Source organism: Tachypleus tridentatus, chromosome 4, assembly GCF_004210375.1.
Source record: "Tachypleus tridentatus isolate NWPU-2018 chromosome 4, ASM421037v1, whole genome shotgun sequence".
Lineage (NCBI taxonomy): Eukaryota > Metazoa > Arthropoda > Merostomata > Xiphosura > Limulidae > Tachypleus > Tachypleus tridentatus.
Window position 1 is genome coordinate 54,659,966 of NC_134828.1, and position 18,651 is coordinate 54,678,616.

The 18,651-nt window shown below is 32.1% G+C and overlaps 1 protein-coding gene across 7 annotated transcripts in view; it reads left to right on the top strand.

Moving 5' to 3' along the window:
* LOC143249165 (CUGBP Elav-like family member 4) overlaps positions 1 to 18,651 on the top strand; it is a 489,962-nt gene that overhangs the window by 354,502 nt on the left and 116,809 nt on the right. For all 7 annotated transcript variants that reach the window (XM_076498610.1, XM_076498609.1, XM_076498608.1 and 4 more), the window contains one exon: positions 3,154 to 3,202. In XM_076498610.1, coding sequence (XP_076354725.1) covers positions 3,154 to 3,202 — 49 coding nt within the window. The remainder of the gene's footprint in view (positions 1 to 3,153; positions 3,203 to 18,651) is intronic.

Genomic DNA, 18,651 nt, shown 5'->3' on the forward strand with positions numbered 1-18,651 from the left:
GTAAAGCCCTTAAAGCAATATATGTATCTATTACAACCATTAAAACAATATATGAGAAAGAGTAAAAATTCTTAAAACAGTACATGATCTGAGTAAAATCCTTAAAAGCAATATGTAAACCAGTGAAACGATTGCAACAAATATATGGACCAATTAAATCCTGCCCCCCGCTAGTACAGGGGTAAGTATACGGATTTACAACGCTAAAATCAGGGGTTCGATTCCCTTCAGTGGGCTCAGCAGACGGCCTCATGTGGCTTTGCTATAAAAAAAACAATCCCCCAATTAAAACCTTTGAAACATTGTATGAATAAACATTAAAAATGAACATGTGAAAAAGTAAACAGTCAAAAACACTTAAAACAGTATGTAAATGAACTAAAACCCTCGAATCAGTGTATACTTTATTTATAATTCTTAAAACGACAATAACCAATTAAACTGTTTAAACAATATACGAGTCAAGCAAAACATTTATACCTGGTAAAAACCTTTAGAAGAACACGAGAACCAACAAAAACTCTAACAAACACATTCACCCAGTAAAAACCTTTCAGTACGACACGTCAAGCACTCTCAAAGTAATATGCGATACAAAGTAACTCCATTAAAAACATGTGAACCCAGTTACATTCATAAGAAAAACTGAAATAACTTTAATCTTTAAAACAAAAGAACCATGCATAACCCGTAATTTAACACATGAACCAAGTAAAATCAATTAAACAATTTGTTAACCACCTTAAATCTGCAATTAATGAAACTAATAATCAAAAGTAAATTAATCCTAATCACAACTAAAGTGTAACTTATAAGCTGAGAAAACTAATTCTATCTCACAAGATCTCTAGAAGTCAGTAAGTTCGTGAATCAACACACGAGAAATTTAATTTCTATTTATGAAAATGCATAGAATCATTATTAGAATACTCGCGCTTTTTCTGATATTTTCGTTCCTAATCCAGCTAAAGATATGATACTCTTAATGAAAATTAACTAAATTTAATTGTTTTATACATATATGTTGTTCGAAACGTATAGCACTTGTTTCAAGCGTTAGTCCAATAAAAACATATTTTGTACAATGCTTAGAGCAGAGGTTACCAACTTAAATTAATCCGCAAATTCACCCACCGCCATCAAATACTATCAAGGATTACAAGATCTCGTTCATTGGTCATAAACCAAAAATTATACGGCCATAACAGACTCCTACCGTCTCCTTACTGACACTGTACACAAAAAAAAAATTAATAATCAAGTTTCCATACCTAGCCTACGGCCATCACTTACAGACACCATTAACTCTTGCAAACTACCTGGCTCACACCACTAAAACCAGGTTTCGATACTCTTTTTGGACACAGCATAGATAGTCACTTATGTAGCTTTGTGATTAACAACAAATATGTGTTGTTGTTGTGATAAATTATTTATAGGGTGTAGAGGAAAACGCAAATTTCTCATCATTGGTTTAGAGTTTTCAGTTCTGTGTTAGGTTCATCATGATTTTTGTTTTGCTTGTAACGTAAAAGTTCACCTTGATCACATATGCCTGTGCCAGAGGTGGCCAAACTTGCTTAACGTAAGAGCCACATACGATAGACTTTAGATGTTTGAGAGCCGCAAGACATGAACAACTATTACACGCACGTGTTTATTATTACATAAATTGTATATAAATATTAAGAAATACATGTACGTAATAATATTTATTCATGTATGTAGTTTGTAAACTGTTAATTTCACTGCCCGCAACACAGCCACACACGTCACAACCACGCGATAGCAAGCCACACCCACTAAAACTGACATTGTCACCACCAGCTTGTGCGATTACTGATTCTCCAGCATAATTTCTCTGTAATCCTTCTTGATCCGAAATTTCGTTAATCCCTGACTTAAATCTAGCATTAAAATTAGGATTTAAATTATTAAATATATTTACTCACCATGAACATTAAACTTAATTTTAGTCCGTGGACTCTCAATTTATAACCGGTAAATAATTATAAAGCTTGAAAATTTTTTATTTACCTTTTATATCTAATTATGATACAAAAAGGAGCCCAGCCAACATATTTCTACGAGCCGCTCATTATATGTCAAAGAGCCGCATGTGGCTCGCGAACCGCTGTTTGGCCACCTCTAGCCAACACCAACCACATTATTTGAGGAAAGGCAAACTACATCCAGAGACAATGAATCGCGAAAGATCTATGTTTAACATCTCTAGAATTCAGTTCTAAATCAAATTTATTCTGTTTTAAACTGCCCAGTCTTTGTTTACTTTTCCACGAAGGACAGAATGATGTGAATTGATGGTATTTTTCTTTCGAAATGGTAACAATTTGAAGAATTTCATTGTGTGTTTGATTTTCACCGTTTATATAATTATTCAATAAAGATTATTTTGAAGAAAAAATAGTTTCAGGTTCGTGCTGTGATGTTCTATAAACTTTTTTCATGTCAGTATTACGTTTTCAGTTGTAGGAGACATCTTAACATGCTAGACAGAAATAGCTTTTAGGTGTTTCAGAATCACATAACGTAAGTATATTTTTAAGTTTACAAATGCAAAGGCTAAACCTAAAAAAGCCATTCATCGAAATTTGTTAATAGGGTCTTTTAGTTAATATGACTCTTTGTCCTTGATTCAACAATTCACAAATAATTTCGTTAGTCTGTTCCCACAAGTTTTGTTTTGAATAATAATATTAAATTATTCTTTATAAACGGTTATAGCAATGTTATATTTGAACCTGTTTATTAATCATATCAGATTCTGAATGTAATACCACGTCTTTGATAACTGTCTTAAAACTGATTTTTCTTTTATTATTTTCCACAAGTCTACACTATAGATATTTCTGTCCAAAACCTTTACATATGACTTTTTTGTTATGCCATTTAGTTTTTAAGCTAAGCTCTTTTAAAGTATTTTGTAATTCTCATAATATAAGAAAAGCGATACTGATAAGAAGAGCTATCAATAAAAAATCATTTTAACTCTAACACACACATAAACATTCAATAAATTTGATGAAGAACCGTTTTACGAACCAAATTTGTGTTTTAACGTTTAATACGTGAAGTAGAACAGTTCCGCTCACCTTTTTATTATTATCTTACATGTGTTTTTTGCATTTATAGATGAACCGTCCAATCCAAGTAAAGCCTGCCGACAGTGAAAACAGAGGAGGTACGTAACATACATCTTTCTGTTGCTGTAGCATATTGTGATATAAATTTATTATTAGTTCAGTTAGGAAGTTTGGAACTATTTTTTTACAGGTTATTAAGAAACCCAATTTCAGGATATACCCCTTCCTGCTATATCATTCTATGATAAGTAAAGAATTTAGGGATTTTCTGCAGATGGTTTTTGCTTCTTTCATTCAATAAAATAAGGTTTTCTATAATAAGTAAGTTAAGGTAGAGGTTTTCTTAGGATAATTAACCAAATTTAGTCACACAACTCAGAATTTTTCTAGGTACAATATTTCTGATAAATTATACTAAAGTAATATGAAAGAAATTTTTGGCTAAATTCGTTTCAGTAAACTATCCTATGGTAGTCACTCAAGTTAGGAGTTTTCTGAGTATTTTATCTTAGTAATTCGTCTTATTGTAGTCGCCCTAATTACAAGTTATCTTACTAGATTCGTTCTGATAAATCATTCTGTATAAATCAGCATATTTGGAGATCATAGGGCACAGTCATGTCGGAGTATACACTGACAGTTTTTACATCAAAATAACTTTCTTTTATTGGCCCAACAAGAATAACACCAATATATAGTTCGTGGCTAATTTTCGACCTGTAGTCAGTATCAAATTGATATGTTATAACCCATTTCAGGAAGGATAGCTGTATAGCACAATTGTTAATGGAAGTAAAGCCAAAGTACACGACATTGTGAAGAGGGAACTTATAACGTTCTCCGTGGAAATAAAATAAATTCGTACAGCAAAATATTTATGATAGCAGTGAGGTCCGAAACCATTCCATCTGGAGCAAGACTCTCATCCGTAAAATGAAGATTATGGTTACGACAGAGAATTATCCAACCATAACAGGATGTAAAATAAGGGTTGTGCCATTAAAAAATATATATAATAAACAAGGATTAGGAGTTGACTAAGGCTTATAGTATAAAGTTCACAAGCTTTCATACATATATCCTAATCAATGACTGGTGTAGTGAGAAACATAGTTGAAGAAAAAGAAGTCATAGTAATTCTGCTCCAACGAGCTTTTATGTTTCTGGTATAAATATAGACCTGGAAACTGATGTACAAGATCAGTAGTGGGTCTGTGGAAAGTATACTGTGATGTGTGGTTTAAGACTGACCTATTCATATTTCGCAGTAACTTGTTGAAATGGAAAATGCGGTAGTGAGTAGTATTGCATAATTGTGGGTATTAGAATGAGCAAAATCAGCTATGGAAGGCCGAAGCACCATTCTTATAAATTTGATATTCAATATAAATATTAGCGCTATATCCTTACATTTCAAAATTCATCCCAGTCTTTGTAGTATGTTCATCCAACTCTATGTCATTTTCAGAATTTAAGTAAATTTATTATTTGAGATTTTCCTTAATTTCAGCATTTTTTTACCGCTCCTTGTTATACACATTAATAAAAATGTTTAATAGTTTATATTTACAGTTTTACGTGTGTTTGCTGTTTATACTTACATTTTTACATGTATATTAACTTCTAGTGTTAAGTACTATGCCTTACTAGATGTGTATAAAACTTAGAAGTAACTTGATACTTGAAGAATCAGGTCAAGTAAGATAAAATTAACTAAAATTACTAAAAAATTGTATGAATAATCAAAACACATAATGACGTTTGACAAATGTTATCCTGTCCAACCGTTGTGTATTGCGTTTGTTTTTGTTATTTATTCAAGTTTTAGCCTTCTAAAACTAATTAAACTTTGTGGTTATTATTACGTGTACACACTGTTTACTGTTTTCTTTTCTTGCTAAAGAGGTATGCACTTTATGAAGTAGACACGCTTATAATAAATACAACTAGTTCAAACAACCAAATAATAGAGTTTTAAGACGAACAGTAATTTCTAAACCATATTATATTACATTGCTTTTCTCTCAAACGATCATAGTTTTTATTTCTGTCTCTTTCAAAAATGTGGAGATGTTGGTTTAAATAAAACGAGTTCCTATGTTCAGAATACTGCGAAATCATATTAACACTATCTAGAACAAATGGTGTGCAGTAGTCTCATTTAGGAATAGTCTTTATGTGCTAATTGAAAATGAGGAAAAGTACATCTAGCAACTTATGTGACAGTTTCTGAAACACCTTGTATCATGTCTAAACTTTCCTGGATACAAATTATAATCCTCAATGTTCCTTCGACAAAATTTGGTTTTCCCATGTTAAGCGGCTTTTAAGATATAATGATTTTAAATATATAGTTTTACTTAAAATTATTTTTATTCTACGTATGTTAAAAATTGATCATTCTCAGGTTATGTTCGGTATCAAACAAAGTGAAAGCATTTAAAGAACAGTCTCAGGTAGCCTACAATTTCTTTCTAAAGGTATATTTGTATAGCAGAGACGGCTAATATGGGTAGTAAACACAAAACAGATAACGGCGTTTCTAGCTGCTTAGTTGTTACTTCTTTTGTATTTTAAATAAAAATATCAGCCGTCTTTATTAAATACTTACCTCAAGTGAGTCCCTCGATGTCACGAAAGTTCATCTGTATTAATTGTTAGACGTGTTATATCGTATCTAATTTGTTTCTGTTAAAATAATTATTACAGATATTAAAACGTGTAGCTCAATTATGGTTATGAGTATTGTGCCATATTATTTTATAAGGCATAAATACCTTTTTCTATTTTGTAATTATTTTATCAGAATGTTCTTTCAGCGCGAGTTTTTCAATTAGAACTATTAATTTAATACATATATATATATTATACATTATATATCCATGAATTTGGCTCTCTCCTTGTATCTTTTCTCATCCAATCAGATTTCCATTTTTATTTTGCCACATTCAAATTGTAATATGTTTTATCAGGTTATACATCTCTGTTTCCATTAAATTAAATTCGACTTTATTCTTTTTGATAATTTCCCATATATTTGGGATTCTGCCCAACTTTAACGATATTAATTTTCTGGTCGGTTTGCATCATACTGAATTTCTTGTCTGTTATCATCAAATTAAATGCTTTGTCTATTTAAATAAACTTTAATTACTGGTCTGTTTTCATCGAATTAAATTTGTGGTTTCTTTCATGTTGATGCAGTTCTTGTGTGTTTTAATAAATTTTCCTTTCTTATTAAATTTTCATCTGATTGTATATTTTTGATCTCTTTAAATTAAATTGTTTTTCTGCCTTATTTGCATTCGTGATCTCCTTCAATCACTCAGGTTACCTTTCTGCTCTGTTTTCTTTAACTTTCATTTCTAGTGCCTTTTTATCAGGTTTCATTAATTTCCATTTCTAGTTTGTTTTTACCAATTTTCATTTCTTGTATGTTTTCATCAATCGCATTTCTGATCTGTTTTTGTCAAAATATATTTTGTTATACTTCTATCAAGTTGAAATTTTGGTCTGTTTTTGTCCAATCATATTTCTCGTGTGTTTTTGTTCACTCACATTTCTGGTATGTTCTTTATCCAATTACTTGGTCTGTTTTCATCCAGTTATATATATTTGGTCCAACGTCAAGATACAATTCTGGCTTGTTTATGCACTGTTACGTGCCTAGTCTGGTTTAGAAAGTTCTGTACTTTCTTCGTTTTTGTCAAAATGTGTTTCAGATCTTGTTAGTTTTCTGCATGGTCTGTTTTCATCGAACTACATTTTTATCTATAATTTTCAAGTTATGTATGTTATCTCTTTATCAATTTAAACTTAATATTTTATTCACAGTAGTTGTGGCTTAACATGTTCTTTATTTCCTTAATCTTTAACTCTTTTGTATATTAATTGAGATAAATATTCTCCCATTTTATTAATTTCATACCTTTCCCTCTTTGCCATGTATAAATTTCACCTTTACGTTACATGGAAAATATTCTTCAAATTTTTGTCAGCATTTTCCCTTCTCTTTTGCCTTTTCTATATGAAGTTAACCTTCATTCATGTTAATCTTCTCTCGCTTTAATATGCTCGATCTGTCTTTCACAGTTTGAGGGATAACGACTGTCAGTTTGTCAGTTAATAATTGTTATTATTCTGTCTAAAACAAATTCAACTTGTACTTAGCTATCAAATATAGCAGCGCCACATCAAGTTTACAACAGAGCTAGAACTACAAACTCTCAAAAACTTTGTAATGCAAAGATATTTTATAAGGCTGTCGTTGTGTTCCTTTATAAAAAAGCAACCTAGTGCTTTTTTCATTCGTAGTAAATAACTTACAAGCTGAACTTATGAATATGGCAGCTAATCTTGCATTAATTTTCAAAATGCCCTCTAATGTAAGACATTTCCCAAGAGAGAGTAATCTTGAAAGAGAGGACGAGAACATGTTATCACATACACGTTTCTGTGTGTGTGTGTGTGCATATATATATGTATGTATATACATCGCCGCAGGTTTTTCCATTAGGGATTGAGTTGCGTGTACTTTCTTTAGAAAGCCTAGGTATATTATATTTGTGTTAGGTACGTACCGTGATTTAGCCGGAACTAGTTGATGTTGGTGACTTTATCTAGGGTACCTTGGGACTTGCACAATAACAGCTTTTCACTATAAGGTGATGCATCAGCCTTATATCAACACATTCATGAACATATATTACGCATGTAATTTTATATAATAAGGAAAAAACAGCTAAAACCACGGGTTTGTCTTTGTCATTCAAAAACAAGAAAATGAGCTTAATCTATAATAACATTCAAGTAACGCGATAGTGAATATCGTAAGGAAGGAATTCAATATTATGTCCTGAAAACTAAATATATTAACTACTAAAACTCTACCAAAAGTGACAACTGATAAATTAAATACTCCACTCTTACGTTACTGTTCTTAACTATTTGTCAACTTATAACAAAATTTGTAAATAACATTTTCAACACGAGATCGAGTTTGTTTGTTGTTTTTTCTTATACAGCACTAAATAATTAAACGAAAAACGGAATTATAATCATGACGAGGCAAAGCCACTGTCATAAAATAATGTTAAAAATCACTCGGCTGACTGTTGTACAAAATCCGTCATATGACGACCGGTCATTACATGATTTGAAATAACAATAATGTCACCACTCAATATATACTACATCAATAAGTCAGAAATAATCTTGTCTCAGTTGTCACTTTCAAGTGAATCTGAGAGTTTATAGTGTTCCAAATTGTTTGTGAACCTAAGGCTTAACCTCAAAAAAGACATTGGAGTATTTTACTGATGCACAAAGCCACCAGACGAACGGAAGTCATCCAATCACAGCAGGCTGTTGCTCATTGGCTACAGTAAAAGTGCTGTATTCTTGTAGGACACGTAAACAACCTAGACCATCAAGCAGGCAGGTAAGTTCTATCTCTCATTACTGGTTCGAGCCAGAATATAATGCTTTCAGTAACAAACGTATGTGCTATCCGTATCGTTGTATATATAGGTGGTTAAAACGACTTCCCAAGTCCAACCTGTTTGCCAGACCCAAATGAAGTGCATTCTGCTCACAGCGTGGCAGAAATGGCTTAGTTGTGCTATGCAAAAAACACATTTAATGGGCTAATGTCACATGAAGCAAAATTATTGTTGTATTTTAATAACTAAAGTACCATATAGTGTATGAGAACAATAGTTTTCTAATGCCCGAATCAACAGTCTGATCACATACAGATACATGGGCAATGCATTCGACAACTTTATCGGTATGGAAGTTTAAGGTATGGAACAGTTGAATGACAATTGTTACTAGAAGCCATATCTTAGAGAACCCATAACCTTTTGTTTTCTTTCCAAATGGGGAAACTTTTGGATTATGTTGCTTACTGTTGTCTAAGGTACGTATATAGCTTCTGTCACTGACTTTTGTGTTCGTAAATATTCACACCTGTTACAAGAGTCCGCATTTCCATTACCACAAGTGGAGTACAACTTGCCACAGGTCTTTTTCTGGATGGTCCTGTTTCATCAAATTTACCCATATTCCTTTACTTTCCGATGCCATTAAGTAAACGCGATATCTTTATTTTTAAAATTCTAAATCCTCTACCTGAACACATCTTTAGGGTTTCAATATATGGACATTTTACATCGGAAACGACTATTTCAGACCTTTTCCATAAACGATAAATTTTCTGAGCATCAGAGTACCTACAAAATCTGAAATGATGTCAAAATGTAGTTTTGATACATTCTGTTTTACCGCAACATTATATCCGCCGTGATTGTCACATGGCTTCTTCATTTGCTTACTCAATTTCTATAGTTTCGGAGCCATAATTGCTCTTTACTGGTTCATAGTACATTTCCTGAACTGTGTAGTTCGTTCTGTGTTGATTTATGATAATGTTTCATTAAGCAGTTTTTCTGTACTTGTTCAATGTCTAGGTAGTTACTTATTTATTGGTTCACCATAAAATGTCTTAATAAAATTACTTCTTTATTGGTTCACTGTAAAATATCTGGATAAAGTTACTTATTTATTGGTTCACTGTAAAATATTTGGATAAAGTTACTTCTTTATTGGTTCACTGTAAAATGTCTATGGTATAATTATTTCTTTATTAGTTCATAATAAACTTTCTGTGCTATAGTTATTTATTCGTTGGTTAATAGTAAAATGTTTCTTAAGTGTTGTTGCGTACTTGCTAGTTTATAGTAAAGTTTCTAGTATTTTGTTAATGTGTATGGGTTCATTATAAGGTTGTAAGCTATGCTGCTTTTACATCATTACTTTCTAGTTATACTTGCTTTTGTCTAGTTCATAATAAAATTGCTGAAGTATAATTGCTTTGTACAAGTTCACTGTAATGAGCTATAGTCGCTTCTTTCGTGATTCAAAGTAAAGTTTCTGAGCTTCAGTCGATTGTGTACTTGGTCATATAAACGTTTCTAGTCAAACATTTACTGAATTGCTTCGTATTAAAGATATATAGTTGATTCTGTATGAGATAACAGTAAAATGTCAGGATATATGCATTGCTGTACCAGTTCGTGTTAAACTAAGTGATATGTAGTTACTCTGTGCTATATATATTTATGTATACCAAACGTCTCCTTTATTATCCTTGAGTTTAATATGAACTTCCTTATATATTATTTGTTTTAATTATATATAATAAATGTTTATAATTTTGAAATCTTTCTCCAATCGCGAATATTTTTCTTTGGAACTCACCAGCAATCTCGAAAATAATTTTACTGTGTTTGTTTTTTGAAATTAATTTCACTATGCTTGTTTTTTCTTGTAAGTTTTTTTTTTCTGCTATGATATGGAAATAATTGCAAATAAATCCAGTCTTTGCCATTTACTTTCTTAATTTCATTTTATAGAAAAGCCCGCGATCTCAAAGAGAAATACTTGCCTTCGCTTAAAGTAATGAAAGCGACATCTAGTGATATTTATGGCAGATGTTGACTGGTTTATTGCATTTTTATCATCTCGGCAAAACCTGGAAGAAATAAAGTATACTTCTATGTGATCAAAAGCTGCGGAAAAAATACATTTGTTAAAAACTATTAAATAAGGTTCTCGAAACTTTAAGCTACGTACGTGATTGAAAGTATTAGACAAAAAAGAGCAGAGAAATCAATATTACTGACAAAAGAAAAAGAATTGGAGTCATTCGTGGGTCTATATCAAACACAGTTCTGTATCATTTTACTTTTGGCTTTAGAAAATCGTTTTAACATAGCATATTTAAAGTAAAAACAAAATTAAAAGAGTGATAGGTAGAACAGCGAAGTAAAAATGCAAATTGTTATTTAATCCCTGAAAGCTCCCTTTATGTTTTCAAGATGTACTGTAATAAATTATTTTAAAAAATCTTCTTTATTTAAAGTAATTCATTTTACCAAAAAATGAAGGTTTAAATACGTTCTACTAAATGATTCTTCAATTTCATAAAATATTTCACACTCTAAATAAGAGTAGTTTCGTGCTAAAGCTAAAAAAAAAGACAAGTTGCGTGCTATTGTCTAATAATCAATCTCATTTTTATCAAGACTTCTTGAACCTACGTGTTCTCCTAACACAATGAAGTAACCTCATGAATACTGTTTGTAAAGCAGATTATTAGATCATTACTTGTGTTACATTAACAATTCCTTCTTAATATTCGTCAATAACTCAAACATTCTTATAGACAAATACATGTTGTCCCTTATGCGGCAGTGGCCACATCTTTAGTACACAGTTTTTAGTTAAGGAAATACTTTTTTATGGCTATTAGATACGTACAATTCAATTTAGCGTAATATTCTGCGGGTTCATCGTTGACGTCCTGTATGTAAAAGTAAAGCATTGACGGTCAAACCTCGCTATTCTGTCAGAAAAAAAAAAAAAAAGCTCCAGGGTTGGCGATGAATGCTGTTGACTAGCTAGCTGTTTTCCCTCTAAAATTAGGGACAGCTATGCCAGGTAGCTCTTTGTGTAGTCTTGCGCGGGAATTGTGAAACAAATAAAACTGAGAATAATCCATACTTTTTTTAATTGTTATTGGTTTTAATTAAACTAATCAAACAATATATTTCAAATTACCGAAGATACACAAACAAAATATTCCGAGTATATTCGAATGTAATGAGAACAGAGTAAAATTAGTTCAATTCGATCAATAGAATGTAGGGTAAGTTCAAATGGTCATCATCAAGTTAAGAACTATAAACGTTTCGGAATTTCCATTCTGTGTCTTCCTTTTCCTTGTATTTCTATTTTTTCCCTCCGGTGCGTGTTTTGACACTGTTGGTCAACAAAGAATCAAAATGGCGCATTTTTAGGTATTTACACAAATACTTCTGTCTAAAATCGATATAAAACAAAGAGAAAAGAACTGTTAAAACATGCCAGGTCGGTTTGAATGTTTTTTAAATAACTCGGTATAATGTTGTTCCTTTCTTTATTGTTTTATAGAAATATTTAGATATCTGAAAACTGGATTTCACTTGTACAGTCAGTATAAATTTCCTGTGTCACTGCCAACTGCACCTTAAACAGATATTTTCGTCCTTAATTAACATTGTGGTAAACTATGTGTAAATTGTGCGTAATCAACCTTTACTGAAACGTATTTTCTCGAACCTTTTGTACCTTTTCTAATAATTCTCTTTTTTTATCAAGTCCAGCTTTAAAGTTTTGAGAGAAATAAATTCTGTTGTTGAGAAATGGACGGTACTGCTTAACCTCCCTCTGTCCTTGTCCGGAAAGCCTTTGTCGTGTACACTAACGATGGCATAGTGCCATGAAAGAAACTTATAGCCAACTTGCCATCCCAGTGTCAAGCAGTTCTTCTCTCTTGAGACCAAGTCAGTTACAGATTATCTATCTGGGCATTACACAAAGAACTATAGGCTGCCCCTATCGCCTAGTACACTTGATAAAATCCTTCCTTCTCTTTTAAACGTAAAAACTACAATTCCAGCAACGCCCGCGATAAAGGACTTTTCACCGTCTGATGTCTACTGAAACCTAACGGCTATCTTTTGTGATAGATAAAGTTAATAGAAAAAATTGAAATAGAAAGAAAGGTTTTACTGGTAAAACATGAAATAATTTGACTATATTGTGAAAATAACGAGAATATTTCATTTAACAGAATAAATATTTGACAACAATAAAAATAAGGCTCTATAACAAGCAAATGGAAATAGTAGCTTGATTCAGACATATATGTATAGGTATATCACACTGTTCTTTAAAATGACCTCGAAACCAATTTATCAACAGCCATGAGAAAACAAGAAGTACATTGTATAAAAACAAATGGAAATATAAACATGAAGACTTAAAAACATATAAATGTGTTTTATATATAAATATGTCATCTTACAGTTTAATATATCCTAGTATAAAGTTTTTCAAATAAAAAAGTAACAAGAAATGACTAGTTCCTTACTGAAACACATGCAGTCACAGTAACTTATATTTAATCTTACTGTGTAAGATTCGGAGTTTTGATGTTTGTTGGAAAACAGAGCACTATTTAGTGCACTTTGTCTTAGTGTATTTTCTCAATATAATGTCATATACACCCCTACAATCATAATATTATTGGCTGTTCAAGTGTTATGTGTATGCACCATGATATCAAGGTAGTGTGCACGAAAATAAATGTTTGTCTGTTTGTAATTAAGCACAAAGCTACACAAGGGGCTATCTATGTTCTTCCTACCACGGATATCAAAACCCAGTTTCTAGCGTTGTAACTCCGCAAGCTGTGCCACTAGGGTAAGGGGGGATAAATAAATGTAAAAACATGTCTATTTGTTAATAACTGCTTCAGTTTTCAGCATTTAAATAAATATAGTTTTATATCATTAAACCAAAGCATAAAATATTACATATTCCTTATTGTAGTGAGAAATTTTTCAAAAGTTACAAGGACGTCTTTTTCTTATCATGAAATATAACAGGCAAAACTGTTCATTAACGTAATACAGAAATTTCGTAAGACAGTCTCCCAAAAAACGTGTTTGCATGAAATTTTTATATCGAAATAAAGTCCTCATTTCAGCCATACAGCCGAGTCATACACATAAACAGATTTATAGGGGATTTACTACGTTTTGAAATCCTTTTAAATAGGTTTCCCCAAGTAAAACACCAAGATGACAGATGAAAAATATAAATCAGGCACTACATGGCGGCTGGAGAAAAAGCTTACACAATTATATTTAACCAAGACCATACGTTTACAAACTTTAAATAAGCTTGGATGAACTTTAACAACGTAAAGAAAATAAAATAAATATGTTGAGAAGACGTGCCAAAAACAATTTCCAATTGAAATTTCTTCTTGAGGGAGTCGCTTCTATTAAACGAATCAATCAAAAACATGTAAATAATCATTGACACCAACCAAAAACTTATTATTTGTTACATTTGTAAGTCACATAAATACCTGTTGAAGACGATAGCTTTTAATAAATTGCAAATACCATGTTTAAAAGTTACAGCAATTGTTTCAATTGTACTAATGGCTAGATTAAACGTATATTGGCTGTTACTGATGATTCCATGTTGGGTATATATCAGTGTTGAATTTTATAATGCTCCACATAGAAAAGTAAATTATGCACAGTTGTGTACAATATAACACTTAGTGTTATATAGATTGTAAACACTGTGCAGTATTCTGTTGAAAAGTTTTCTAAACCATGGTTGAAATACATCTTTGAAAAATAAATCCAAAAAAAGACGGACTATAAGTTGTGAAATAAAAAGCTGTTTCAATGTCTTTTGGCCACCTTTCTTCCTTTGTATTTTGCTGTTGTCACGTAGAAGTTTTCTAAATATAAAAGACTATAGATTTAGCCACTGGTACTGCACTTACGTGTTATCTAGTTTTCGTTTCCCATACGACCAATCTTCTAAAGTTATGACAACTACAGAACTCTCTAGAGGGCACCTCAACCCAACAGTTCCACGTCTCTGTGCTCAGGTCAGTAATATAAGTAAGACTTAGGACATTTTGTAGTTCCATATAATTTTTGGTTTTACTACCGGTGTGTTGGTCTTTCGATATGGAAAGAAATGTTGAGAGTATGTTATAGTCAATGACAAAAAATGTTTTAAAATATTGTAGAAAGTTTTTGATATAAGTAAAAGCAAGTAATAATAATATTATTATTAGGATTAAATATTGTATAAGTGATTTATAATTTGAATCTTGGATAATTTTAGAGCTGAATAACGTTATCTTTTCTAAAAAGCTCCTAGTCTATAGAATTGACATTTAGTTTTAAATAGAGAAGTTCTAGGTACAGTTTTAACTTGATTTTTTTCTTTTTTGAATGTATGCTGAATACAAGCTATGCTACTATTTGCTATTCATTGACCTTAACTACAAAGTAAGATGCGATTTCTTTAAATTTGGTTTTATATATTTCAATAAACTACCTTTTGTAAACGCTATACTTGTTTTTTGGCTCCTTGTGGTCTATGAAATTCCCCACTGAACATGTATTCACTGAATCACAACTGGGCGGCCTCTTCCTTTGAAACTTGCATTCAATGCATTCCCTCCTTCTACATGTCTCCACCACTACTCTCACTCCAACATTAGATCAGAGTCTACTCTCACCAGATATATATGTTAAACATCCTCCTTCGCCGATGCAGCCCCACCCTCTAAACACCAATATCTTTTTTCTACTAACATAAATAATCCATGGGCAAGATTGAGGTGTGCTACGTTTCATTTCGTTACAAGCATTCAGCATTTATGACATGCAAAAGCAGTAGTCGAATGTAATAATGAATAATGAATGCGTGTAATAAGCTACACATGAGCCCCTGTTCCTCGCCCTCTTCCCAAATGTGGATAGATAAATGAGTTCTTCAGTCAACGATGACATTATTTTATGGTAGAGCATTTACTCCCGTTATTGTGTCTATGAACATGTATATATATATATATATATATATACGTGCTTGTTCGAGAACTTATTTGTTTGGATTTTATAGGTGTAAATCTTGATGACTGTAATTATTTACATTAATGCAGAGTTTAACAATTGTTGTTACTCACTACGTAGTGGTATATCACTTGTACGATGTTAACTTTTGATGGTGTATTACAAGATGGATCATATAGCGATGCCCCATCCCTTCCAATAGGGAGTGTATATTGCGATTTTTAATCTATGTTTGTGAATGATGTGGTAAACGCATAACCATGCCACATCCCTACAAAGAACATAGATGTTGAAAAAAAATATGTTCTTGGTTTTTATAATAACACTGTTTACACGTTACAATTTTACGGGATGTGTTTATATAAGTAGGCACAGCTTTATAAGCTGTAACCACTAATGTAATACTACATTACAACGTTTAATTACTTTCGTTAGCAGGATAGTACATTTTTGAAACTATAGGCACTTTATTATCATGCTAATTTTTCTAAAACTTAGTCATTCTGGTAAAATATTACATTTTTAAAGGTAAACGTCACTCTATTATATTATATATCAATCACCTAGGTTGCATTCACCAGAGTACCATGCAACATGTCTGTGTATAATGTTTAAGTTATCTTTTACTCCCTACAAGGAACCTTGTTTGTTTGTTTTTGAGCAAAAAACTTTGACTATCACGGGAATCAAACCCCAGAATTTAGTGTTGTTAAGTTCCATTATCGTTGCCACCAGAAGCCCACTTGGAACCTATATTTTAGAATATAGTTACAGACCTCCAACACAAGAGGCTTAGTCTTGCTTGGGCCCGGCATGGCCAGGTGGATAAGGCACTCGATTCATAATCCGAGGGTCGCGGGTTCGAATCCCCGTCACACCAAACCTGCTCGCCCTTTCAGCTGTGGGGGCGTTATAAATCGACCTTCAATCCCACTATTCGTTGGTAAAAGGAGTAGCCCAAGAGTTGACGATGAGTGGTCATGACTAGCTGCCTTCCCTCTGGTCTTACACTGCTAAATTAGGGACAGCTAGCTCAGATAGCCCTCGTTTAGCCTTGCGCGAAATTCAAAACAAAACAAACTAGTCTTGCTTGTCTTTATTTATCTTTGTCCATGGTTAATGTTGAAAATGTAGTGAACGAAAAAATTACAATGGTACATTGTAGTGCAAACATTGCTAAAACATGTTAGCTCGGTGGAGGCTGTAATCAATCTAGTGATGTGATATGATGTTTGTGGTCACTCCGCTGCGGTAATGCATCAGATTTAGATGTGCGGAATTTAGTATGATGCTACGTTCTTACTGGACGTGATGGTAAAACTTTGATACTATGTTTTTGATATATATGGTACTTATATGTTACAATGCTACATTCTTATAGTATTTAGTAGTGATTATAGTACTAGAATAATAATAATGCCATTTTTTAATAACACAGTCTACTAAGACTTAGTAACTATAATGTAATGATACATAAATTTTTGTAGTCGTGACTGTATTCCGACGTAACCGTGTTGTGCTCTTGCGAATTATGATAATTTTAGTCCCATAAAAGTTATAGTTGCCATACAGTACAATGAAACATGTTATCATTACATAACACAGTTATTGTTATATATCTTAGTGACATAACACAGTTATTGTTATATATCTTAGTGACTCTATTATAATGCTGAGCTACTATAAGCTGTTTTGATTAGTAAAATAATGCACTGTTGCCAGATTTGATCATTATAGCGCAGTGTTAGTGTCTTTACCACATTCCACTGTGACAATGATGCATTGCAACATAAATGTGGTAAGTACGGAGCAGTGCTAGTGATTTTACAACATTGCTACACTATTGTAGTTTTTGTGACTATAGTACAAGGATGAATGAAAATATGTAAGCAGTATAGTATAATGCTACACTCTGACATGCTTGTGATTTTATTACAATATTACACACTTTGTTCTGTGAATATGTTACAACGACACGTTTTCAGTCTATGACATCGTTGCAGACTGCTGTTACAAAGCCAACATGATACATGCCTGTTTACTACAGTGACTGTACTGCATTATTAATCCGCAACTGGAAAAATGTGTCACCGATATCATCCGCTTGTGCCAATTAAGCCAGAATATAGCATCAGATCCTGTGTGTCATCTCTGCACGAGGGGGATTTGACTTAACTCAGCTCATTTATTACCTTTCTTCAAACGAGAGATAATGTATTTACATTAGGTTAACCTATTTAGGTTAGTTGGGGTTTTATAGCGCAAAACACCTAGGCTATCTGCGCCGATAATGTAAGTATGAACGTTAACAAAAATATAGAAAACTACATAACGTGGAACACTCAGCTATATCATAAGTAGAAAAACATTAATGACATTTCATGTTAAATACATTATTATACCGATTGCATGGTTAATTATAACAAAAACTAAATATAAAATCATACATTACTTACTGAATGTTAAACAATTCAACCAAGTAAAGTAAACTAATTATTATGAGTAAATATAATTAATTTATAACACAATATGCATTAGTAACTAAGACATAATTTTACACCACAATTCATTTATGTTTTTTTCACCGTAGCCACGGTTGAAAATGTCATTTGTTGTAGAACGTTTTGTTCTAATGTGCAACAGCTATCAGCTATCTGGTTCATCTACAATAACCTGAGTTTTATCTCATTATATTGTTTCATTGCAGCTAAACAGGTGTTCAGCAAAAACTGTATTTGCTTCATTAGAAAAAGGAAAAAAAACAATTAATGCGTACTTGAAGAGGTCTTCTGGTTACCCATAACTAAATTTCATAGCATAAATAACATTTGGTAATTTAAGGTTTGATATCGGAAATTGAGTCATGTAGTTAAAATGCCTTTTAAAATTCTCTTTTCTTGAAAGATGGCATGTATGCCGGATTTTCTACATGATGTTAAAAAACACTTAGATTAAAAAAAACCAGTTAAAGACAAAAGTAAGAAATCGTGTAACTTGAGCACATTGAAAAAATAAGCTCTTTTTTTCATCATGGACCAACTAAGCAAAAC